Source organism: Natator depressus, chromosome 5, assembly GCF_965152275.1.
Source record: "Natator depressus isolate rNatDep1 chromosome 5, rNatDep2.hap1, whole genome shotgun sequence".
NCBI lineage: Eukaryota > Metazoa > Chordata > Testudines > Cheloniidae > Natator > Natator depressus.
In genome coordinates this window covers 29,093,098-29,120,326 of record NC_134238.1, presented here as the reverse complement: position 1 = coordinate 29,120,326, position 27,229 = coordinate 29,093,098, and the positions used below count along the sequence as shown (strand labels likewise).

General features: G+C 45.4%; 1 protein-coding gene across 1 annotated transcript; it reads right to left on the bottom strand.

The window, feature by feature from the left end:
• Positions 1-910: 910 nt before the first annotated feature.
• On the bottom strand, positions 911-22,769 carry LOC141987928 (uncharacterized). Its single transcript, XM_074953760.1, has 4 exons — positions 21,754-22,769; positions 20,736-21,174; positions 3,334-3,523; positions 911-985 (listed from the first exon to the last, which is right to left on the bottom strand). The coding sequence occupies exons 1-4, from the start codon at positions 22,310-22,312 to the stop codon at positions 911-913; spliced, it is 1,263 nt and encodes a 420-aa protein (XP_074809861.1). The 5' UTR covers positions 22,313-22,769.
• Between the last annotated feature and the right edge of the window lie 4,460 nt (positions 22,770-27,229).

Below are 27,229 nucleotides of genomic sequence, written 5' to 3'. Positions count from 1 at the left end.
CTGGTTTAGAGAGAATCACGTTTTACTGGTAAAACTTTGTAATTCAGACCAGGCCTAAGTGATAGTTCATCTCACATAAGCTACTGTATGTCTAAGTTACAAACGATCTACTGTTGAACTGAAAGCAATTCAATCAGCATATCCCTGGTGAAAAATGTAGGGAAACCTGAACTGCTCAATTGGTCGTGGGACAAATGGAGCTTTTGACTGGGGTTTTCTAAAGCACTGAGTGCTGGCCAAACGCTGCTCCCAATGAAGTCAATGAGAGTTTTACAGCTGACTTCATTGGGAGCAGAGTTTGGCCAATAGTGAGTGCTTTTGAAAATCCCACCTATAAAATGTAGGTGACAGAAACTCAGTAAGCAAAGGGTTAAAGAGTTTCTGCAGCTGCTGTCACATGGAAGCTGGGAGATTTCTCCAGTTGGCAGCTCAACACCATTCTCTGTTGGGAGAGGTACTTCCCACACAGCATGACCATTGGTCACATTAGCAATTGTGCTAATTCACAGATGGCCCTCAGTGATCACACATCTCCCAAATCGGGCTGGGGAGATGGAGTCTTTCCTAGGTTAATGATGCTCAAGGGGATTCTTGAAGATAGCCATGATAAATCAATATAAACGCAAGATTAAACACTTGTATGTGGTTAGGCAGGTGATAGTGGGTGGAAAACATTTCTTCTCTTGATCCAGTACATATGGACTAGAGAAAGAATGTGACAGGCACAGGAGATACTGACAGCATGTTTAAGAAATCTCTGGGCAATTTCTGTCTCTGCAGAACCCAGTTATTACATTCATTGAGAAAAGAGTCTCCATAGCAGTAAAATCCAGGCTGTTAACTCTGGGTAAATCCAGATTAAAAAAGAGACAGTTCTGTGACAGAGTTGTAGCCTGGAAAACATTACCAGCTATTCTACTGTCTTGCCCTTGGCCTGCTGCACAACCTTCGCAATGACGGTACTTGTGTGCCTCAGTTTCTCCACCTGAGAAATGGGGAAAACGACACTTACCTGATTTGTAAAATGCTTTGAGATCTATTAATTAAACACTATGTAAGAGCTAGATATTATATTAGCTTATTACACTTAGCTTCCAAGTTCTGTGCCTATACATCCTCACATCATCCCTTCAATCTAGGTAATGAATGTGATCTCTCACACACATACTCAGTTTCCTTTATAACTGTGGAAATTGTCTTTATAGTAAGGGAATGGGAGTCAGGACTCCTGAGTTCTGTTCCCAGCTCCATTATTGATTTGCTTTGGGACCTTGATCAAGTGATTTAGCCACATTAGCACAGGTCCAGTAATCCCTCTTGCAACCTGCCCCCAAATGGGTTTTCTGCACCAGCTTTCTTGAGGCAATTTACATTATTCTTACACAGAGTACATGCTGAGACTTTTTTCATTCAAGTGATTCAATACAAATGGAGGGTGAAATTCTGGCCTCACTGAAGCTGATGGAAGTTTTGCCATTGACTTCAGTAGGGCCACCAATGCAGCTTGAATGGTTGTATGAACAAATGTTGTTGCCGTCTGTGTCTGCAACATGTGATTTCTAGGAAGTCTCCTTCACCCAGCAGGTAGGTAGAGTTTAAAAGACTGACTGCCATCGATATCTGGAGCATGTAAGCCATTATTCAAAATCTGCCAGAATGAGTCACCTCGCCAACCCTTACTGTAGCAACAAACTGATAGGTAAGAAAGATGAATCTCTCATTACAGCAGCCCAGAGCAAACTGTCTCTTTCCCTTGTTCTAAAATCTCATCCTTTTGGTTGCAATCACTTTTGGTGTTTTTTTTTTAATTTGTTTTATTATTAATTGCTCTTTTTCTCTGCATTGCAGCAGGGAGAGAGACATCAGAATTGATAAAGAACAAATCAATCTGTCAGAGAAACGGAAATTTTGTGTGTGTTTCTAAAGGCAGAGATTTCATCTCAAAACATTGCACAAAATAAAAAAACATCTACCGTCATATACACCTCTTATATTAGGTGCACTTTATCAAGATGATCTGCATCTGAGACAGTCCCGCTAGCATAGAAACATATGTAACAGTTGCTATGGGAGCATTTCTTTCTGGAGAATATCAAAATTGAGGGACATACATAATTCAGCACAATAGGCCCAATTCTGATCTCAATGCTCAACATTAAAGTAAGCCAGGAATAATTCCAGTGAAATCTGTTGAAAAACTGGTAAAAGAAGAATCAGGTCCAATAACTTCTTGGGAAAAAAATGTAACCAGCGCCACCAAGTCATTATTTCTTTGAATTTCTATATTTTTAATTTCTTATTAACAGTGCCAGAAGAAAGTGTGTGTATACGCACGCACACACACAGAGTTAACAAGACAAGGTGTGTGGAGGTCTGAGCTGGTCAGAGAGAGACAGAGACAGACACTATGGCTATTACCTCAGTTTTCGTCTCTGGCAAGATGGTATAGTCCTCCAGCTAAACCAACACTCCAGCACTTGCACGGTATCAAAGGTTCAAATTAACAAAAGCCCAAACCTTCACCCAGTCTCTCTCTCTCTGGGTCTGTCCCTCAAGAGTCTAAGTGAATGAACCTGTTAGCCTCTCCTGAGAGTTCAAGCCTTGGGACTTAAATAATAGAGCATACAACAGGTCCAACATCAAGCTCTTCCTATTTCATTTTCTCTAGGACTACTTCCTTTGACCCTACTACCATTTCTTTGTTTCTGTCATGACCCCAGGTTTCTTACAATCTAGTCTCAGATACTTGCTGCTACCACCAAACTTTTCACTCGGAAATCTTATCTTGGGGCACTCCGCCCTTTGCTCCTTCACTACAAAGACCCCGGCCCCAGAAATGGGAAATCCCCTGATGTGTGAGCTAGCGTAACAGGGTTTAGCACTGGGGTATTATAAAATGGGACCCTACCTCACTCTAAGTCAGGGGTCTCAAACACGTGGCCCAGGGGCCACATGCGGCCTGTGGAGTTATTTCCTGCAGCCCGCCATAGGTGCTGACTCAGTGGGTGCTCCGGGGCTGGAGCACCCATGGGGAAAAATTAGTGGGTGCGCTGCACCCACTGGAAGTCAAGCTCGGGCCAATGTACTCATCCTCGTGGCCCTCGTGGTGATTTGAGTTTGAGATCCCTGCTCTAAGTTATCTCGGCAGGATGAGAAGCAACCTGTCTCTCACTGTCCCTGGCATTACCCAGAGGAACAGGCTGGGCATAGTTCCCTGGCTGTGGGAAAGGGTGAGACTTGTAACTTGAGGGGACTTACTTTCCCCTGACCTATCTAGTGAGGTTACACCAGGAGGGCCTTACAGAACACTGGTACTGGCTGCAACCCACTTACCCTCCTTTTTGAGGATGTCACAGCTGCTTGTGAAACCCCAGGACTAAGCCTGAACACTGGAGACCATGGTGAAGGAACTTCCAGATCACCTTGCCCTCCTGTCACAGCATCTCTTCCAGTTGCTCCTCTTACTGCATCAGATCTATCGGTGAGGTGGAGTGCTCCTACCCAGTTACTAGATAGTGGTATGCTATTTAATAAGGGAATCTAACTGGGGTATTAGTTTTATCTTTCACTAAACTGTTAAAAAGGACACACACAAAAACACCAAATCAAATCAAAACAGATTTATATTTCTCATATCCCAGTTCAGGCTTCCCTTTCATGAACAGAGGGCCTAATGTTCTCCCAATCTGATCTCACTGGAACTCTCTTGGCAGCCCTGACATCTTTCATGCCTGACAGACATGTCTCTGGAGTCTTGAGACACCTTTTGTGGCGACTTCAGCAAGCCTGGACCAAACCACCTCAGCTGGCTAGTGTCCACACTCACCCCTCCAACCTGATTCCAAACACTGACTTTCAAATGAACATTTTGGGGTGACTCTTAGCAACCCCACTGGCCCTCACAGAGTCCTTAGATTTCAAACTCTTACTTCCTATCTAAAGTAATATAAAACACAACACATACCCTAACAATCTCCACAGCTTCCTTCCCAGGACTAATCTTTGTCTGGCTGTTGGGTAGACAATACCCCTCCCCTTGATATGTTAGCAAGCTCTGTGACTGCCTCTCCCCAGGCTTCCTCCAAAGCCTATCTCAGGCCTTTGACCGAGGAGATGTGCCTTGCTCTTTCCATGGTGTCTTCCTCTAGTCTCCTCATGAGAACACCCCCCCACTCTTCCTCCATTCAGTACTCCCTCGTACTGAAGAAAGTGAACTGTTTATATCCCTGACCCTTTCCCACTATACTTGGCTGTGTCAGCCTCAAACTCCCAGGCATCCCTCCTGACACCAATTGCAGTAGTTCTTGCTAGAGGAACAGGGTTGTCCTAGCCTGTAGACCTGTGTTAAAGGGTAGGCACACCCTGTTACACAAGGTTTCTTTACTTTTTAATGATTAAACTTCACTGCCAGAGTCGCCCATAGTACTTAAGTGCCAATGTTTCACTGAACATTTCCACTTCCAGAGGGATGTACCAAACAAATGAATGGGGTAGGAACAGGGGGTGCCTTTTTGCCCTCTGCACCTGGCACACATGACACCACTGTACCACGGTTAAGCAATGGACCTTCCAAAAGCCAAACAACTACAGACATATTTGCCCTTTGGCTCCCTAGCAAAGAGCAACCCACTGAGTAGTCACCATTTTTGTCAACATGAAAGAAAGTCTTGTTCCCGCATCCTACATTAAAACGATCACATCATTGAAGGCCAGGGTGGAGGTGTTGCAGCTGTTTCATGCTCTGCTTCCTACTCCAACATATTCTACTGGTGAGCAATTTTTCTTTCTTTAAAATAGACATTCTTTAAACTTTGGACTGTCATTTTCAAGCTACATAAATGGCTTTACTGATAACAAAATCCGTAATCAACTTCACATTCACAAAATCCAGTGAAATGTGGTTCATAAAAAGTCCTAATGTTGTGGTTTGGACTGCTTCCTCCACACCAAGTTCATATGTTTATCTGAAGCTCTTTGGTTGAAAAATTGAACTGGAAATCATAGACTATCAGGGTTGGAAGGGACCTCAGGAGTGTGTGTTTTATCTTTAAATGTGTTTTAGCTTTAGAAGTTTACTGTTACCTACATCTCTGATCACCCTACACCCTGTCTGTTCTACCAAGGATGTCAGCCTGAATGCTCCATTTGCTTTTCCATGCCTTTTTCTACAACACCCTCATGCCTGGAGTTGCCCTGCTTATTCGGATTCACCAAGGCCCCAGAGAACATAATGTTCATTCTGGTCTTTAAAAAAAAAAAAAAAAGAAAAAAAATCCCTGAAGTTATGTTTCCTAAACTGTAAGCAAATGACTAGTCCCCTTGTGTTCAGAAGTTCAGGGATTGCAGTGGTACTTCTCATGCTCTTACAGATGGACAGATGCTTAAGCACTGTTCTGAATCAGGGCCTAAACCACTACTGTCCCCACAATCAGGGCTCGATCCAAAGCAGACTGCAAAGAGTCACAAAGGGATCTCACAAAACTGGGTGACTGAATTTCATTGGCCATTTTATTGCCTAATGTTGATAAATGCAAAGTAGTGCACATTGGAAAACATAATCCCAACTATACATACAAAACGATGGGGTTTAAATTAGCTATTTCCATTCAAGAAAGAGATCTTGGAGTCACTGTGGATAGTTCTCTGAAAACATCCACTCAATGTGCAGCGAGCAGTCAAAAAAGTGAACAGAATGTTAGGACCCATTAGGAAATATAGCTAAGAGGGCAGAAAATATCATAATGCCACTATATAATTCATGGTACACCCACACCTGGACTATTGCATGCTGTTCTGGTTTTCCCATCTCAAAAAAAATATTAGAATTGGAAAAAGGTACAGAGAAGGGCAACAAAAAGGATTAAGGGTATGGAACAGCTTCCATATGAAGAGGGATTAAAAAGACTGGGACTGTTCATCTTGGAAAAGAGATGACTGGGGGGGTGTAGCGGGGTGGTCACCCCACTCCGGCCCTGGAGGGGTTAAAGCAGCCCTGGAGGGGGCTGCGGCTGGGAACAGCGAGGCTGATTGGGGGAAGCAGCCACAGCTGGGGCCATGCCCCAATCAGGCCACAGCTGGCCCTTATAAGAGGGCTGTGGGCCAGAAACTGGGAGGAGTCTCTCTCCAGCCCTGGAGAGAGAAGGGCTGGCTGCCTGGGATCTGAAGTGCTTGAGTGGAGCAAGGCTGGGTATAGGGCAAGGGGAGCTGAGGAGCTCCTGCCTGGTAAACCCTCAGGCTGCAGGCCTTGGTGAAGGCCTACACAGGTACTGAGGTCGCAGAGGTGCAGCCCGGGGTTAGGCAGAGGCAGCTGGTCCTACCCCCTTGCCTGTGATGAGTGGCCATAGCAGACTGAAGTCTGCCCCAGTGAGTGGGGGCTAGATGATAACTGGCAGTAGCTACTGAGGCAAGGTAGGTTTAGAGGGTTGGGGTTTCCCCTGGGAAGGGAGACCCAGAGTGGGGGTACTGCTGGGGCAGAACCCTGAGGGAAAGGGGCACTGGGGTCCAGGAGGGACAGGGGGGCCAGTGGCAGGCGAGACACTGGCCTGCAGAGGACAATCTGGGCTGGAAGAGCTAATTCCCAGGATGACCAGCAGAAGGTGCCATGCCGGTGAGTCGTTGCTCCGCTACATGTGGTGAAGAATGCGGGCACACGCGGTCCCCCATTCTACAAGGGGAAGAAAAGCAAGAACTGGGCAAATTATGCCGCACAGAAAGACTTGAGAGATCCATGGTGGAAACCAGAGATGGACTATTATTGGAGAGCCTGTGTGGCCCGGCTCGCCGAGCAGCAAGGGGAACTGCTTCAGCTGCTGCAGGGGAGGGCACATGGACCTCATCGGAGGCCAGGCACCTGGGGCTGGAGGCCGGTGCCAGGGCCTAAAGACTGTTTCGCCTGTGGGCGACTGGGACACTATAAACAGGAGTGCCCCTACCAGAATGGAGCAAAGAGGCTCCACCCGGGGAAGTGGGAAACTGCCAGAGTGCTCCTTGTGAAGTCATCAGTGGAGCTCCAAATATGTTGGGCCTGTGGGGTGCTTGGGCACAGGAGGAGGGAGTGCCCTATAGGACTCACAGGGCCCATGCTAGCCCTGAGGTGGCCAAAGGAAGGCACTGGAGATGCTTCCTGTGCCACAAAGAGGGCCAGTTAAGACGGCCCTGCCCCCAGATGGTCAAGGATGGTCAAGGGTGCAACCCCATGCTCTGGGTGTACCTAGCCTCTGATTGCCAGAATCTGGAAGTGGATAACAGGGGATGGCTCACTTGATAATTGCCCTGTTCTGTTCATTCCCTCTGAAGCATCTGGCATTGGCCACTGCTGGAAGACAGGATACTTGGCTAGATGGACCATTGGTCGGACCCAGTATGGCTGTTCTTATCCATCTCTTAGACTCAAAGGGAGCTAGTTCAGGCCCTCAAGTCCCTGTGGAGCAAAGAAAAAGTGCCCCAAACAAAACATTTTGAAAATCCTCTAATTTATTCCTTCTTCTGGCTTCCTAGCATGCTGTTTCCTGAGTTTGTCTATTAGGTGACATTCTTTGCAGCAGGAATGGTCTTACTTTTTTGCTTATACATGGCTGAACACCTTGTTGTCACTTAAATATTAATCATAGGATGGGTTTGGTTGAGTTTTAGATTAAGGTTTAGGTTGGTGTATTGGATCCAAACTCCTCCACACATCCTTAGTACCATCTTCCCTGGGGTGTCCTCCTGGGTATACAGATCCTGTTTTCTAGTTAAGGCCTTATTAGAAGATAGATAAAGGAGCTTTGAAATGCCTATTAATATAGAAGATAAGCCATTTACTTTGTTTAGGACTTATTATGTCCTGTGTTTGTGAAATGCCCATTCATGTTAAAAGAGATATATCGGCTCAGCAAAAAAGAACAGGACTTTTCAATCATCATCAGCTATAATACTTTCCCAGCTTGCTCTAAGCTGTCTGTATGCGTGTTTTCTTCCTTGGAAGAATTGATGAGCAAAATGCCACTATTCCATCTAATTAAACATTCAAAAATGTTTCAGATAGGAGTTAATTAAAGGCATGCTGTGAGAGTGGATGACTCAAGCTCTGGTACTGGGCTATGGAACTATGCATTTGGAACTGTTGCCTCATGTTCTTTAAAAGTTTTTGGCCCATTTGTGCTAACAGTGACCCTGACCAGTTGTTCTATGGCACCACTGCAGAGGAAGAGTGCTCCAAGTCTGTATTCCATTACACCAGCAGAGTTACCTTTGCCTTTTGCAGGCTCCTCTGAAGCCAGAATTCAGTTCTCTGCATGTACTAGCCAGCAACTGGCTCCGATAACTTTCAAATAGCTAATTCACTGTTGTTTAAACATGAACAGTGGAGGTTCCTCTCCCCCTTCTCCTCCCCCCGCCCCCAGTTTTACAGAAATAGGAAAGAAATAATAAAATTTAAGGACTATCCTCAGCTGGTGGCCTAGCTCCAACGAAGCCATTCTGGTTTACATTAGCTTGGGATCAGGCTCTGACACACCTAGAAAAACTATCAAAAGCAATGCTTTCCTGGCACTAAGTTTTAAATTACTGAGAATAGCAAGACTGCAAAAGTTTCTACAATGCTACAAGTCCAGTTAGTCTTTCTATGCCTGATTCAATTAGAAAACATAATCCCAATGGAACATATCAGATGAAGGGGACTAAATTTGCTGTTACCACTCAAGAAAGATCTTGGAGTCATTGTGTATAATTCTCTGAAAACATCCACTCAATGTGCAGCGGCTGTCAAAGTGAACAGAATGTTGGAACCATTAAGAAAGGGATAGATAATACAGCAGAAAATATCATATTGCCTCTCATGAATCCATGGTACACCCAAATCAGGTTGCCCCATCTCAAAAAAGATATACTGGAATTGGAAAAGGTTCAGAAAAGGGAAACAAAAATTATTGGGGTATGGAACAGCTGCCATATGAGGTGAGATTAATAAGACTGGGACTTTTCAGCTTGGAAAAGAGACAACTAAGAGGGGGATATGATTGAGGTCTATAAAATCATGACTGGTGTGGAGAAAGTAAGTATTATTTACTCCTTTTCATAACATAAGAACGAAGGGTCACTCAATGAAACTAATAAGAAACAGCTTTAAAAACAAACAAAAGGAAGTATTTCTCCACACAACACACAGTCAACCTGTGGAACTCTTTGCCAGAGGATGTTGTGAAGGCCAAAAAAGAACTAGGTAAGTTCATGGAGGATAGGTTCATCGATGACTATTAGTCAGAATGGGCAGGGATGCAAAACCATACTCTGAAGGCTCCCTAGCCTCTGTTTGTCAGAAACTGGGAATGAGCCAGAGTGGATGGATCACTTGATGATTGCCTGTTGTGTTCATTCCCTCTGAAGCACCTGGCATTGGCCACTGTTGGAAGACAGGGTACTGGGCTAGATGGACCACTGGTCTGACCCAGTATGGCTGTTCTTATTCTCCACAGTCTTGCACCTTGTTCAGTCCTTCACAGCTGTGCAATGAGTGCATGTTAGCATTTTACACCCACTTTGCATAGGTCTAATTAGTTCAGAATTTCATGAATTTTAGGCCAGAAGGAACCATTATGATTATCTAATCCGACCTCTTGGTTATTACAGAACATAGAATTTCACCCAATAATTCCTGTATCAAGCTCATAAACTTCTAGATGAACTACAGGAAGCCCGGATGATTCTCATTTGTGCTATACTTTACGGCACAGTGGCGGTATAACACATTCACTTTAAGGATGACACTCTAGCAGTGTAAAAAGCAAGAGGCCTTGACATAACTGAGAATCAGGCCTCACATCTTTTCCAATCTTGGTTTAAACACTTCAGATGATGGAGAATTCCCCACATCCCTTGGTAAGTTGTTCCAATGGTTAAATGTTCTCTGTTAAAAATGTCCACCTTATTGCCTTCACATGATTCAAAACAGGAGGGAATGAGGCCCAGAGAATAAAATTCTTGTCTGTAGAAGTGCTCCCTCCAGGCCAAGTTTACAGCATAGTGATGGAATTGGGAAGTTTGTACTGCCGCTACGTCCCCTCTTTCATCCACAGAACAGGGAAACAGACTTAATGCAAAGCTTTGCTCATTTTGCTTGCTCCAGCTGTCCAAGTTCAAGAGAAGAATTCTCATCAGAAATCCATTGTGAAATGCAATGTAAAGATTTTAATTAGCATGGGCAATTTAAGCCTTCTGCTAGTGATTGTCTTCTTAACTGCAAACCAACATCTGACAGAGTGGGGCCCTATGGAACAGAATGTGAAAATCCATTCAATTTTAATTTAATAAATCAAGAATAAGTTCAGAGCTTGCAACTTAAAACACTCATTTTTCATCCAAGTAGGCTCAGCAATGTGAGTTAATTGAAAACTTCAGTTGCTAATATATTTCTCTTACTCTTGGGACAAATGCTTCTTATCCTTTGGATTTTTTTTTCCAGATTGTGAAACAAAATTGGACTTTAATTTCCATTTTCTTTGCTATCAGTTAGTCAGTTTGTGCTATAGCCTCTTAAAATATTCCATTCCTTCAAGGATATTCTGGATCTTTTATTCAGGGAGAGTTATATTGTAGAACTACTTTATATTTAAAAAGACATATTTAGTAAACATTCACGTCAATATGTTTCTTTAAAATTGCAGTTCCTCATGACAATTTAAACATAAAAGCTTGTAATAACTAAAAGGCTATTAGAATGATCTTTCCAGATAGATAATGTTTAATTTTTCAAGAGTAACAAAGATTCTTCAAGCTCATGAACTGGATTTGTCTGGAAAATGGTGCAAAAAACAGACAGTCTAGACGGAGAAGAGGATTTTATTTTAAAACTATGAAAGAACAAATAAGCAATAAAACAACTTAATGGGTCCAGAAGGGATGGACTAACTCCTGCAGTGAAGCTAATGGCACAAGGGTGAAGGATGGGATGCATTATTAAAATGTTGTGAAGCTGAGAAAAATCAGCTGTTGCCAAATGCATTTCTCCTGGGGAAGCAGATAATGTAAGCCCCAAACAGCTCTAGTAATGCCATGCAAGGGAAGTTCAGAATGATTTGGAAATTAATTGTTCAGTGACAGTATAAAGCTGAATTTCTGAATAGCCTGCAATTGAGAAACACAGATGGTTTGCACACAGATGAAATCTGAAGGGCCACGTAAACATCCTCAATGGTAAATATCTCAATTCATTTATAAAACAGATTTAAATTACCCTCAATCTGGTTTGACTAAACCCCGGGGCCATATAATTTGTGCCGATCCCTTGGCCTGCAGAGGCTATTCATACTTTATCCTCAGAGGGGAGGGAAATTTTTTATTTCACATAACAAGCTCTCCTTTGCCACTTACGGCCTTATTCAAAGCCCACTGAACTGAAAGGGAAGACTCCCACTGATGTCACTGGGCTTTGGATCAGGTCCTTTAAAACATCATACCTCTAAAAGGAAATTGTGTCTCTTATTAATTGCAAAAAAAAAAAAGTGTGACTGCTGTTAGATCTCATGAGTGCAGAATCAAAGACAAAGTGGTGACTAATAAAATGGAAGTGCTAGCAGCAGGGATTTAACTTAAAGGATTTACCAGTACGCCGGAATCCTGAGCAGGGGGTGTGGCCTCAACCAGAAGAGGCGTGGCCTTTAAATACGCAGGCCCTTTAAATCAAAATTTAAAGGCCCCAGGGCTCCGGCCGTGGCTGGGAGCCCCAGGGACCTTTATATCACTCTCAGAGCTACCAGCTGCAGAGGCGCCTGGGAGCCCCAGGGCTCAGGGGCGTTTTAAACGGCCTGGGGCTCCGGCCGCCACTACCGCAGCAGAACTCCTGGCCCTTTAAATCGCCAACGGAGCCCTGCCGCCACTACCCCAGGGCTCTGGAAGCAGGGCTCGGGAGGCAATTTAAAGGGCCTGGGGTTCCGGCTGCTGCAGGGAGCCCCGGGCCCTTTAAATCGCCAGCCTGGGGAAGCCCATCTGGTCCGGCATGGCATACTGGCTCTTGCCAGTACGCTGTACCGGACTAGACCAACTTACTTTCACCTCTGGCTAGCAGACACTTTTAGGTAGCATACAGTTTCCCCAGGAAGCTGTTTGGAAATGACACCTCCTGGGGAACTATCTGAGAAGCCATGTTGTAAACCGCCACAATCAAGGTTCTTAATAAACTTTGTGTCAGAGAGAGATAGAGAGATCTTATATGGCAGAAGATCCAGATACAATGAAGCATAAAACATGGTGGCAGTAGTAATGTCCTCAGTGGGTTGTAGACAAGGAAGGAGATCTCAAGGAAGAGAATTTTAAAAATAAAGGGTCAAATCCTACACCTTTTACTTCAACAGAAGGTTTTCCATGAACTTCCACGGGGCCAAGATTGCACCCACACTGTATTTAAAGTTATTGTGAATCTAGTTCATTTTATCTGACTGTAGGAATAGCTTTTGTTTTCTGTTTGTTTGGTAAGACCGGCTAAACCCAGACCTAGTATAGGCTGTAGCTACACAAGCCACATCTGCAAACAGTATCTAGTGCAGACCCGGCAGCCTGGTACTGCTACTAGCTCTGATTTTGGCAGCTACCATGCCGAACAGAGGAATTGAAAAAACAAAGTAGTAAGAAAAAAGGTTTGCCTAACACAGAGAAAAACAGTCCTGTCTACTAAGTAATAGTATTTGGTCCCTTTTTTTGCTCTTTTGCCTTGATTTTCCTCTTGCTGGCTCCACCTATATCTGCCATATGCTGTAAAGAAGACAGGATAGATAAGCTTACTTCTCCCATGCCCTCTGTGTGGAGGAAACCTATGTTTACCTATGTTGTTCAACCCTGCACTTTCTAGTTTTCTGCTCCTACCCCATTCTGCTAGAACATTGCCCCTCAGAGGGGTTGGCATCAGTGTTTTTGACCCAGAATGCTTTGCAGCACGCAACCTTTTCTTTGAATGATCTTTGTGTACGTTGCTCTGGGAAAACATGGGTAGCCTACCAACTTTCAGATCTTGCCAACCTTCTCTGTTTAGCTCTAACTCAGACATAGTTGATGTTACAGAACCTAATCTGACTTGTGCCCTTCAGCTTCCTTGTGATTAGTCAGAGCTTGTTTGTTCCAGATTTGTAGCCTACAGCAGAAAATTGAACAAATCAGCTTTCAGTGGGAGCACACACACAGAGAGTGTGACAATTTAAAGTTGCAGAGATAAGGATTTGTTGGTAGTATATTGTTTAATTAAATAAAAATCCTATTTTAAAAGGTTGTTCTGAGTGCTGCTGTTCGCTCTCAATACTGAACTCTGAAAATCCCAAACTAATTTACCCACCCCAAAACTTCAAGGCACAAATACTGAAAGAAAATGGAAATAACCTCTTTATTTTATTTGTCCTAGTTCTCTATCAGAAGCAGCTTCTCAGCAGCCAATCTGAAAACTATAGATAGGAAATCTGCCATAAAGTCTGCAGTCTTCTGCACACTTGTTCAATAGCACTTGAAAACACAAATGAGATTTCATTTAAAAAAAATATTTCCACTTGACAGATCTGAGTTGCTGAAGACAGCTACAGCTGCAATGTTGTAAATATTGTGTACATTTTCAGATGATAACTTGAATGCTTCCCTTTCAGTAGGGAATAATTTTGTCCTCCTAAGCAATATTAAGGAGAAGTATTTCTAAATATTTCTGAATTAGAGCCATTTCAATCTATCAGATAAATAAGGGACATTTTAAATAGTTACCTCCTGGACAATGTGAGGAGTTAGATGGTTAAATATTTTTACCCCATTTAAAATATTGGGAAATGGAGACAGATTAAGTGACTAGCCCAGTGTCACACAGTGAACCAGATTTCTCCTTCCTCCCTTCCCTCTCCCCCTTCAAGCTGTTTTTGTTCAAATGGCACAGAAAGGCTGGAAAGCCTGTTTAACAGTTTGCCAAAGAAGAATCCCAGGGTGGCATAGAGCTGTGAGGTAGTTAAGCGGGAAGCTGATACCAAAAGCTTGAGTCCTCAGTACCCACATGAGAGATAAACACCTTGCTGTATATACATTGTAAAGAACTGGAGTATGTGTGAACAGCAGGACGTAGGCAGAGGGGAGTACCTCATACAGTCCAATACAATACGACAGGCTGAGTGCCCCTGTGGAGTACAACATCCGTTGGCCCTAGAAGGAACAACGTTATGGTGCAGCTGCTCCTTCTGCAGAATACTGAGAAGACGAAAACACATCAAAACTGAAAACTATAACAGGGCAAACAGTAATGTCTACAAGTGGCTGCCAGAAATATGTAAAATGTACATCTTTGCCATTACACCTCTGTCATCCAACAGCATGTGGCCTATTTTTCTACTGATATGTGAACTCCCATGAATATTGGGGCAGGGGGCAAATTTGCACATACCTCAGTTCTGGAAACAGACTTCCATCCTAACAAATGATGACTCGGTGGCTCTCTCATTCCTAAGGACCCTTAAGTACTTTGCAAAGTGTATATTAAAAAAAAATCATTTCACCCACTACTGAAGGGCAGCCCCTTTGGTTGCAAATTTTTGACAGTGTGCAGCAACAATACACAACATCAAAATGGAGCATGTCTTAGCCATTTAAAGTATTAGGGAGAATATTCAGCAGAATGACTGCAGTTTCCCAAAGAAAAATTTGGGCAGGACATGCAGGCTAACACCCTCCTACTGCAAAACATAGCATTGACTATTTAATGACCACAAGACATTAGGACTTTGTTTTTGCCTATCAAGGTCCCTAGTTGACAGACAGCACATCAAGAACCACAATGCTCCTACAACACCATAACTGAGTAAGGAGTGCCATAAACTGGATCCCTATCGCACGTAGGTTTTCCATAGCGATTTCTGATCCAAGTACTGCCCAGGATGCACCCTGCTTAGCTTCTGGGTTGAGACAAGATCAAAACCAGAGAGGACAATAATACAAAGCTAAATTCAGTAATGTTTTTCTTAATTATATCAGTAGTGTTACTTAAATTCATAGTCCAGGTAAATTTTGAATAGCACTAAACTAATCTCTTTCTTTCTGGAGCTTGCATTTTTCTCTCCATCTCACCAAGTGTCATTAAAACATTTAATACAGCCAATACAGAAGTTAAATGTTGACCTGCTTCAGGCTACTAGTAATATCATCTACCTCAGTATCAGTTGCCATGGGAACCAACATGTTGGGTCAACGATAAACAGGGTAATCAACTTCAGTTATTTTCCTTTGCAATCAATGTACGAAGCTGAAAAGCCTTTTTATCTCATCCCCCCACCCCAGTTGCTTGATGACTATAGTTTCTGTATCAAAGAAAACAAATCTACTTTATTAAACAATAGGGTTTGACGGGAGGTTGAACCACTGGCTATAAGTGCTGACCCCCTTCACATTAATCAGTTTGAAGTTAGCACACAGTCATTTAAATCAGAATATAATGGTTGAATGAGAAACAGCACAAGAGAGCAAAAGGGGGAGGAAACAAACAGTAGCCTCAGACTTCAGAAGCAGCAGAAATAAACAGCATGGCAAGGTTGACAAGAAGAATAGGTAAGTGGTAAGGCTGGAAAATGTCTCGCTAACATGCACCTTGCTTAAGGATTGGGTAGCTAGTGAGCAGAGACTCCCTAGTTGAACCAAACAGTGGTTATGAAATATGGTTATTTTAATCTGTCCTTCTGTAGGCAGCATTACCCTAATTCAAATGGTCCAAAAACTCCCCATGTGCAGCCATAGAATCATGCTTGTACAGTTTTGTCCACAAGCCTTGAGAAAGGGAATCCTGCTCACACCTGGACTGGTGACGGAAGATCCACTTAACTTCATGCCCTAAATCTGGGGAAAGGTAGCTGTTATGATTCTGGGGGGCTGAAAATTCTGCTGTCGTCCAAAATCACGGATGCAAACATACGGGGCCTGACTGTTATCCACTAAACCACTGAAAATCAGATGCAACTTCAGTGAAATCAAGGGAGTCACACATACTTACAGAAGTAGTGAGAGATCTACTCAGGTATTTATATAGTGCTCATCTGTATGCTGTATCTGAGTGCCTCACAGTCATCAATGTATTTTATCCTCATAACATTGCTGTGAACTAGGGTAGTGCTATTCCCAGTTTATAGGTGGGAGACAGGCATAGGTTAGATTAAACAACTAGCCCAAGGTGACACAGGAAGTCTGTGGTTGAACCACAAATAGAACCCCGTTCTTGAATGTCCTTTCTCCTCTCTGATCAGAATTAGGCCTTATGGTCTTTTAGCTGCTTACATGGTCTATGTACATCAGATGGCATATTGTACTTGCTCACAGGCTCACCCCGCTCTTAATCCATAAAGGATCCATACACCAACTGAAGTTACAGCCTGTGTATGTACCACTAAAAAGACCAAGCACATACAATTAATCTCATATGTGCTAGCAATCACACTTCCTTATAGACAACATATTTATATCTGTTGAACAGATATTTTCACTTTACCCCTCACTCCCACTGAATTAGTATTTGTGTCAGCAAGAGCAGAGGGAACTCCTGTACAGCTCTGGGAACAATCTGGAGAAGACAGCTGTTGGTCTGGGACCCTGATGTTTTATATAGTAAAGCAGCAATACTTACTGACAAAACTAAGAATAAACTCTCCTCAATTCGTTATTATTTGTACCATAGTCACAGCCGCGTGCTAGGCACCTCCCAAAACAAAGAGATGCTTCTTGCCCTTGTAGCAGCCTGCATGGAACTTGGAGGGAGGAGCCCAGGTTACAAGAGGGAAGAGTTTGGAGGATGCATCAGGACATCAGCCTGTGCACACGTGGCTGAAATGCTAGTTGCAGCTGCTAGAGCTTAATAAAGAGACAGTTGATGATAGCTACATGGAGTCCTCTTCTGTCATTATCCAGCATAAAGTACATGAAACCAACTGGAAGAGATTGCAATACAGAATTTAAACATAACAAATGTGAGAGAGACAGGAGGAGTAAGGGTATGTCTACACTACGGAATAAGGTCGAATTTATAGAAGTCGGTTTTTTAGAAATCGGTTTTATATATTCGAGTGTGTGTGTCCCCACAGAAGTGCATTAAGTGCATTAACTCGGCGGAGTGCTTCCACAGTACCGAGGCTAGAGTCGACTTCCGGAGCGTTGCACTGTGGGTAGCTATCCCACAGTTCCCGCAGTCTCCGCTGCCCATTGGAATTCTGGGTTGAGATCCCAATGCCTGATGGGGCTGAAACATTGTCGCGGGTGGTTCTGGGTACATATCGTCAGTCCCCCCCTTCCCTCCCTCCCTCCGTGAAAGCAAGGGCAGACAATTGTTTCGCGCCTTTTTCCCTGAGTTACCTGTGCGGACGCCATACCACCGCAAGCATGGAGCCCGCTCAGGTAACCGTCACCGTATGTCTCCTGGGTGCTGGCAGACGCGGCACGGCATTGCTACACAGTAGCAGCAACCCATTGCCTTGTGGCAGCAGACGGTACAATACGACTGGTAGCCGTCCTCGTCATGTCCGAGGTACTCCTGGTCGCCTGTGTGAGGTCGATCAGGAGCGCCTGGGCAGACATGGGCGCAGGGACTAAATTTTTAGTGACTTGACCAGGTCATTCTCTTTAGTCCGGCAGTCAGTCCTATTGAACCGTCTTATGGTGAGCAGGCAGGCAATATGTCCTTCTGCACCCTCTGCTGCCAGCCAAAGATGTAAAAGATAGATGGAGTGGATCAAAACAAGAAATAGACCAGATTTCTTTTGTACTCATTTGCCTCCTCCCCTGTCTAGGGGAATCATTCCTCTAGGTCACACTGCAGTCACTCACAGAGAAGGTGCAGCGAGGTAGATCTAGCCATGTATCAATCAGAGGCCAGGCTAACCTCCTTGTTCCAATAAGAACAATAACTTAGGTGCACCATTTCTTATTGGAACCCTCCGTGAAGTCAACCCTGTAAGCCGTGTCGTCAGTCGCCCCTCCCTGCGTCAGAGCAACGGCAAACAATCGTGCATCTGAGTTGAGAGTGCTGTCCAGAGCAGTCACAATGGAGCACTCTGATTGGGCTAAAACATTGTCGCGGGTGGTTCTGGGTACATATTGTCCAGCCCCCGTTCCCTCCCTCCCTCCGTGAAGGCAAGGGCAGACAATTGTTTCGCGCCTTTTTTCCTGAGTTACCTGTGCGGACGCCATACCACCGCAAGCATGGAGCCCGCTCAGTTAACCGTCACCGTATGTCTCCTGGGTGCTGGCAGATGCAGTACGGCATTGCTACACAGTAGCAGCAACCCATTGCCTTCTGGCAGCAGACGGTACAGTACGACTGGTAGCTGTCCTCATCATGTCCGAGGTGTTCCTGGTCGCCTGTGTGAGGTCGATCAGGAGCGCCTGGGCAGACATGGGCGCAGGGACTAAATTTTTGGTGACTTGACCAGGTCATTCTCTTTAGTCCTGCAGTCAGTCGTATTGAACCGTCTAATGGTGAGCAGGCAGGCAATACGGATTGCTAGCAGTCGTATTGTACCATCTTCTGCTGGGCAGGCAAGAGATGACGATGGCTAGCAATCGTATTGTGCCATCTTCTGCCGGGCAGGCAAGAGATGACGATGGCTAGCAATCGTACTGTGCCATCTTCTGCCAGGCAGGCAAGAGATGAGGATGGCTAGCAGTCGTACTGTACCATCTTCTGCCGAGCAGCCATGAGATGTGGATGGCTTGCAGTCCTTCTGCACCGTCTGCTGCCAGCCAAAGATGTAAAAGATAGATGGAGTGGATCAAAACAAGAAATAGACCAGATTTTTTTTGTACTCATTTGCCTCCTCCCCTGTCTAGGGGACTCATTCCTCTAGGTCACACTGCAGTCACTCACAGAGAAGGTGCTGCGAGGTAGATCTAGCCATGTATCAATCAGAGGCCAGGCTAACCTCCTTGTTCCAATAAGAACAATAACTTAGGTGCACCATTTCTTATTGGAACCCTCCGTGAAGTCCTGCCTGAAATACTCCTTGATGTAAAGCCACCCCCTTTGTGGATTTTAGCCTCCTGAAGCCAACCCTGTAAGCCGTGTCGTCAGTCGCCCCTCCCTCCGTCAGAGCAACGGCAGACAATCATTCCGCGCCTTTTTTCTGTGCGGACGCCATACGAAGGCAAGCATGGAGTCCGCTCAGCTCACTTTGGCAATTAGGAGCACATTAAACACCACACGCATTATCCAGCAGTATATGCAGCACCAGAACCTGGCAAAGCGCTACCGGGCGAGGAGGCAACGTCAGCGCGGTCACGTGAGTGATCAGGACATGGACACAGATTTCTCTGAAAGCATGGGCCCTGCCAATGCATGCATAATGGTGCTAATGGGGCAGGTTCATGCTGTGGAACGCCGATTCTGGGCTCGGGAAACAAGTACAGACTGGTGGGACCGCATAGTGTTGCAGGTCTGGGACGATTCCCAGTGGCTGCGAAACTTTTGCATGCGTAAGGGCACTTTCATGGAACTTTGTGACTTGCTTTCCCCTGCCCTGAAGCGCATGAATACCAAGATGAGAGCAGCCCTCACAGTTGAGAAGCGAGTGGCGATAGCCCTGTGGAAGCTTGCAACGCCAGACAGCTACCGGTCAGTTGGGAATCAATTTGGAGTGGGCAAATCTACTGTGGGGGCTGCTGTGATGCAAGTAGCCCACGCAATCAAAGATCTGCTGATATCAAGGGTAGTGACCTTGGGAAATGTGCAGGTCGTAGTGGATGGCTTTGCTGCAATGGGATTCCCTAACTGTGGTGGGGCCATAGACGGAACCCATATCCCTATCTTGGCACCGGAGCACCAAGCCGGCGAGTACATAAACCGCAAGGGGTACTTTTCAATAGTGCTGCAAGCTCTGGTGGATCACAAGGGACGTTTCACCAACATCAACGTGGGATGGCCGGGAAAGGTACATGACGCTCGCATCTTCAGGAACTCTGGTCTGTTTCAAAAGCTTCAAGAAGGGACTTTATTCCCAGACCAGAAAATAACCGTTGGTGATGTTGAAATGCCTATATGTATCCTTGGGGACCCAGCCTACCCCTTAATGCCATGGCTCATGAAGCCGTACACAGGCAGCCTGGACAGCAGTCAGGAGCTGTTCAACTACAGGCTGAGCAAGTGCAGAATGGTGGTAGAATGTGCATTTGGACGTTTAAAGGCGCGCTGGCGCAGTTTACTGACTCGCTTAGACCTCAGCGAAACCAATATTCCCACTGTTATTACTGCTTGCTGTGTGCTCCACAATATCTGTGAGAGTAAGGGGGAGACGTTTATGGCGGGGTGGGAGGTTGAGGCAAATCGCCTGGCTGCTGGTTACGCGCAGCCAGACACCAGGGCGGTTAGAAGAGCACAGGAGGGTGCGGTACGCATCAGAGAGGCTTTGAAAACCAGTTTCATGACTGGCCAGGCTACGGTGTGAAAGTTCTGTTTGTTTCTCCTTGATGAAACCCGCCGCCCCTTGGTTCACTCTACTTCCTTGTAAGCTAACCACCCTCCCCTCCTCCCTTTGATCACCTCTTGCAGAGGCAATAAAGTCATTGTTGCTTCACATTCATGCATTCTTTATTCATTCATCACACAAATAGGGGGATGACTACCAAGGTAGCCCAGGAGGGGTGGTGGAGGAGGGAAGGAAAATGCCACACAGCACTTTAAAAGTTTACAACTTTAAAATTTATTGAATGCCAGCCTTCTGTTTTTTGGGCAATCCTCTGTGGTGGAGTGGCTGGTTGGCCGGTGGCCACCCCACCGCGTTCTTGGGCGTCTGGGTGTGGAGGCTATGGAACTTGGGGAGGAGGGCGGTTGGTTACACAGGGGCTGTAGTGGCAGTCTGTGCTCCAGCTGCCTTTGCTGCAGCTCAACCATACACTGGAGCATACTGGTTTGGTCCTCCAGCAGCCTCAGCATTGAATCCTGCCTCCTCTCATCACGCTGTCGCCACATTCGAGCTTCAGCCCTCTCTTCAGCCCGCCACTTACTCTCTTCAGCCCGCCACCTCTCCTCCTGGTCATTTTGTGCTTTCCTGCAGTCTGACATTATTTGCCTCCACGCATTCGTCTGTGCTCTGTCAGTGTGGGAGGACAGCATGAGCTCGGAGAACATTTCATCTCGAGTGCGTTTTTTTTTCTTTCTAATCTTCACTAGCCTCTGGGAAGGAGAAGATCCTGTGATCATTGAAACACATGCAGCTGGTGGAGAAAAGAAAAGGGACAGCGGTATTTAAAAAGACACATTTTATAAAACACTGGCTACACTCTTTCAGGGTAAACCTTGCTGTTAACATTACATACATAGCACATGTGCTGTCGTTACAAGGTCGCATTTTGCCTCCCCCCACCGCGTGGCTACCCCCTCAACCCTCCCCCCTCCCTATGGCTAACAGCGGGGAACATTTCTGTTCAGCCGCAGGCAAACAGCCCAGCAGGAATGGGCTCCTCTGAGTGTCCCCTGAAGAAAAGCACCCTATTTCAACCAGGTGACCATGGATTATATCTCACTCTCCTGAGGATAACACACGAACGGATGTTGCTTGAACGCCAGCAAACATACATTGCAATGCTTTGTTGTACAATGATTCCCGAGTACGTGTTACTGGCCTGGAGTGGTAAAGTGTCCTACCATGAAGGACGCAATAAGTCTGCCCTCCCCAGAAACCTTTTGCAAAGGTTTTGGGAGTATATCCAGGAGAGCCGCGAATGCCAGGGCAAAGTAATCCTTTCACATGCTTGCTTTTAAACCATGTATAGTATTTTAAAAGGTACACTCACCGGAGGTCCCTTCTCCGCCTGCTGGGTCCAGGAGGCAGCCTTGGGTGGGTTCGGGGGGTACTGGCTCCAGGTCCAGGGTGAGAAACAGTTCCTGGCTGTCGGGAAAACCGGTTTCTCCGCTTGCTTGCTGTGAGCTATCTTCTTCGTCCCCAAAACCTGCTTCCGTATTGCCTCCATCTCCATTGAAGGAGTCAAACAACACGGCTGGGGTAGTGGTGGCTGAACCCCCTAAAATGGCATGCAGCTCATCATAGAAGCGGCATGTTTGGGGCTCTGACCCGGAGCGGCCGTTCGCCTCTCTGGTTTTCTGGTAGGCTTGCCTCAGCTCCTTCAGTTTCACGCGGCACTGCTTCGGGTCCCTGTTATGGCCTCTGTCCTTCATGCCCTGGGAGATCTTGACAAAGGTTTTGGCATTTCGAAAACTGGAACGGAGTTCTGATAGCACGGATTCCTCTCCCCATACAGTGATCAGATCCCGTACCTCCCGTTCGGTCCATGCTGGAGCTCTTTTGCGATTCTGAGACTCCATCATGGTCACCTCTGCTGATGAGCTCTGCATGGTCACCTGCAGCTTGCCACGCTGGCCAAACAGGAAATGAGATTCAAAAGTTCGCGGTTCTTTTCCTGTCTACCTGGCCAGTGCATCTGAGTTGAGAGTGCTGTCCAGAGCGGTCGAAATGGAGCACTCTGGGATAGCTCCCGGAGGCCAATACCGTCGAATTGTGTCCACAGTACCCCAAATTCGACCCGGCAAGGCCGATTTAAGCGCTAATCCGCTTGTCAGGGGTGGAGTAAGGAAATCGATTTTAAGAGCCCTTTAAGTCGAAATAAAGGGCTTCATCGTGTGGACGGGTGCAGGTTTACATCGATTTAATGCTGCTAAATTCGACCTAAAGTCCTAGTGTAGACCAGGGCTAAGATTGGACACGGTTACAGTAGCAAATCATGGGATGATGCCCATTAGTTCTTACACACTTCCTGCTGAGCTTTTTTTTTTTTTTTTTTGGGGGGGGGGAGGGTGGAATTTCTGAAATTAACTAAACCTACGAAAAGAGAACTAGTATCTTGCTGACTAGTAAGACTGGTTTCAAGATAACCCTTTTATTAAGAATGGAACGTACTACAGACGGGGCGGCAGGTTTGTAGAAATGTTGGTGATGCCCAGAACGCCCAGAGCCCGCCCCCCACCTAAGGCTCTGGGAGGGAGTTTGGGTGGGGGGAGGAGGTCTGGGGTGCAGGCCCTGGGCTGGAGGGGATTGGGGTGCAGGAGGGGTGCAGGCTCTGGGAGGGTGTTTGGGTGCAGAAGGGGTGAGAGGTTGGGCTCTGGGAGGGAGTTTGGGGTGCAGGCTCTGGGCTGGGGGTTTAGAAGGAGGGGCTGAGGGGTTCAGGCTCTGGGACAGAGTTTGGGTGCAGGCCCTGGGAGGAAGTTTGGGGGCCAGAGGGGGTGCAGGGAGGGGGTGCAGGCTCTGGGAAGGAGTTTGGGGGCTGAAGGGGGGATGCAGGCTCTAGGAGAGGGTGGTGGTGGGGGGGTGCAGCGTTTACCTAGGGCTCCTAGGATGGGCAGGCCGGGAGTCTCCATGTGCTGCTACCCCCAGACACTCCCCCACAGCTTCCCATTGGCCGCAGGGGGGCTTGGGGCGGGACACAGACCCACCCCGCTCAGGGGCCAGTAGCCACATGGAGCGAGCAGGCACGTGGTGGGTGGGGGCCCCAGCCATTTAAAATCACCCAGGTGACGCGCGGGAGAAGGGGGGGGGCGACAGAGAGACCCCGCCTCAAACATTGCTGGAGCCAGGCCCTGGGCCAGGAATATTCCTGGTGCCCAGGCACCATTGGCCCATAGAACTCGCCACCCATGCATACAGATATAAATAACAAAGCTTCATATGGTTGACTCGCTGTATTGTGCAACTGCCTGTCCTCAGCTTCTTTATTTCTCTGCCTCAGCATGCAGTACCTCACAACAGAGGGCAGCTGGCTTCAGTAGTGTTACCAAGCAGGCTCAGAACAAGCCAACCAGCAAGCCGAGGGGGAGGGGGAGCGGGGGCACATGACCCCCCCATGCTCACCCCATGCATTGCCTCTGCCTCACAAGATGACAAAACTGGTTTCATTAAGAGTGTAGAGGAAGTATGGCATCTCAACACTTCTGGGAGAGCTTACTCTATGGTTAGGGCTTCTGTTTTGGGGGGCTTATCAATTTCATTGGGGTGGGGAGTATTTTTAGCAATTTTTAAATTTTATGGAGATATCCAGAAATCAGAGATTTGAGACTTCAAAGAGCGCTATGTTAAAAGACACTAGGGCAGTGGTTCTCAAACTTTTGTACTGGTGACCCCTTTCACATAGCAAGCCTCTGAGTGCGACCCCCCTTATAAATTAAAAACACATTTTTATATATTTAACACCATTATAAATGCTGGAGGAAAAGCAGGGTTTGGGGTGGAGGCTGACAGCTCATGACCCCCCCATGTAATAACCTCATGACCCCCTGAGGGGTCCCAACCCCCAGTTTGAGAACACCTGCCCTAGGGAACCCTCAGTGCACAACAGCAGGGTGTACTTGGGTCAATTAATGCAAAACACATAAGTACGCTTTTGAAGTCACACCCCATGAGTCTGCTTTACTGCTCCATGTAGACAAGCCCTTTGATACAAGTAACCAGTTCTTATTGGATAAACACCCTTTTTTAAATTCAGAAGGGTGTTTTATCAGTCAAAAACCTATAATCAGAAATCCTATCGACAGCACAGTTAGGCTTCATGGCAGAAATCAGTTTTTAGGAAGGATTTGAACAAGGGTGGTGGCTAAATAAATAGGATTTAGGAGAACACAAATGAGGAAAAACAAACAAACACTCTGTTCCAGTCATAAAACCCACAGTACAGAATCAGCTGTGTATTTAAACCATCAGTCCATACTGAAACGTGTCATCTAACACATTCTGGACCTGATCCAAAGCCTTTGGAGCCAATGTGCATTCTTACTATTGACTTCAAGGAGTTTTGGATCAGGCTTCCTTGTTAGCTTCTTTCTATAGAGAGCACATTTGCAGCAGAAATTGTTTGTTTAAAAGTTAGTGTAAAAAGAACATACTAATCTCAACAGCAAGAACCACATACGTAAAAATATAACATCTGGCATGCCAATACAGAACAAAAGCAGTGCCCGATCGACACACCAGACTAAGATTTTTGACATGCTTAGTGACAGTGAATGTTCCTGGAGTCGAATTAGACATGTATTTCACAGTTTCAAAACAAGATAGGAGAAAGAATGGGGAAAAGAGTGTTCCTGGACTAAAACTAATCCATGAAATTCACAGTCCAAAAGATCACTACATACACGTGTTTCAGATAATTAAAATGACCAGATTTCTACCACCTGCATCCTCCATTAACATACTTAGAATTGTATATCACAGGAAGCATGTCTGTCATTGGTCCAGACATTTATATAGTCTTGAAACAGCCCCTTTGTTCCTCCACAAAGATCTGGACTCAGAGATATGTCTACTGGTTTGAAGAATACCAAGCTACAGCATCCAAGTGGGGAAGGTAATATCTTTTATTGGACCAACGTTGGTTGGTGAAAGGCAAGTTTTTGAGCTCCAGAGCTCTTCTTCAGTTCTGGGAAAGGTACTCAGAGTGTCACCGCTAAATAAAAGGCAGAAGAGAGTATTTAGCGTAAAGTAGTTCATACATATTTCTAAATAACCATTTAAGGGAAGTGGCTTGTTATCACCCCTGCAGCCACAGGATAAAGGTGTGGGGGCACTAGTGGTTACAGATTATTGTAATAAGCCATACATCCAGCATCTTTATTGAGACTGATTTTTAGTGTCTAAAGTTACCTCCCAGGCTTGATTTTTGAAGGTGTTGTACAAGTTTCCCATGGTGCAGGGTGAAAGGGTCTAGAAATGGCCTTTAATGGAAGAACTGCTCTGTGAGAAGGTTTTATGAGATTAATTCAAATATAGTTTCCAAGCTGTCGTGCAGGAATCTAGAGAGACAAGGTAGGTGAGGTGATATATTTTATTGGGCCAACTTCTGATAGTGAGAGAGAAGCTTTTGAGCAATCTTTCAGTCACAGCTATTTGTGAGAAGGTAAGCGTTTTCAAATTAGGAGATTGCACGGCAAGACAGCAATACATTTATTACCTAGCATACTTGGTTATTCATCAGGCTTGATAGTACTGTTAGAGGAAACATAAGTAGAGCCAAATTCTAACTGCTCCATGGGAATGCTGCAGTGAGCACTAGGAGCTCTTACATCCTTGCACAGGGGACGGCCACAATATGCTGGGGAAAACATAGTTCCCTGAGGGTGTTAGCTATCAAAATGAGGGTCTTGGAGCTACATATTAAGAACAATATTATATCCCCAAAAGTTAATGAGCTAGATGCCATTAGTGGCCAGGGTAGGTCTCCATTCCAGACATTTTCTACCCACAATACAATTGCTCTGTGAAGTGGTGCTTCTTGAGCTGAGTCCTTGAAACAAACAGCCTTTAACTGTGGCTTTTTGTGAACCACTCCTTTCAGTTAGAGGCACACAGACGAAAAATTTGCTCTTGTCAGCTCTGCCAGATCATTTCACTTCTCTCATACATTTATTAGACTGGCATAGATTGCAAGAGTAGAAATCTGAGATGTCAGCTTTGAAGGCTAGTTTTCCCACTCATTTTCAAATAGTCTGCTGGATTAAATACTCCGCCTGGTTTCTATGCATCCGATGAAGTGAGCTGTAGCTCACGAAAGCTTATGCGCAAATAAATTGGTTAGTCTCTAAGGTGCCACAAGTACTCCTTTTCTGGTTTCTATGAAGACCATGGCTTTGTTACATTACATTTACTCTGATGATCATTTATTTTTGCTTCACTTCTCAGCAAAGGACTTTAAAAATCAAACAAAAAACTTAAAGCAAATGGGTATTTTTACAAGCCACATCTTTAATAGAGCAGAAGACCCCCATCCCCTGAATTTCCTCCTCCTGACCAAAACAGATCTCCCTCCAGCTGATGCTGTTAAACTAGAAGGGCTGATCAGAAATTGCTACCAGTGAAGAGGTCAGCTGAGCAGCTTAAACCCTCTTATTTGTGGATGTGGGAGTCCTGCATAACTAGCTTAGTCCTTTACGTCTTCCTCTGCTTCTAATCCTCTCTATTGTGTTCAGCTTCCGAAAACATTTTTAATTAAATAAAAATTGCTTAGCTTCCTCTTTAGAACCATAGTTGATATTCAGAAACTATGTTGGCTAATCTAGGAAATATTAGAATCAAGCCACCCTTTCCTAAGCATCATGATTAGTCAGGTCAAGTGATAGTGATTGCTTCCCTGACTCCAAAGAAGCTCAGTGACTAGGCACCACTGAATACTCACTGCCCTGTTAATTCCCCTCTTTTTATTTATGCACATGGGGAGGGGAAAAAGTGAAGAATTTAAGGCCAGCCTTTGAGGCAATCTAGCACCTGAT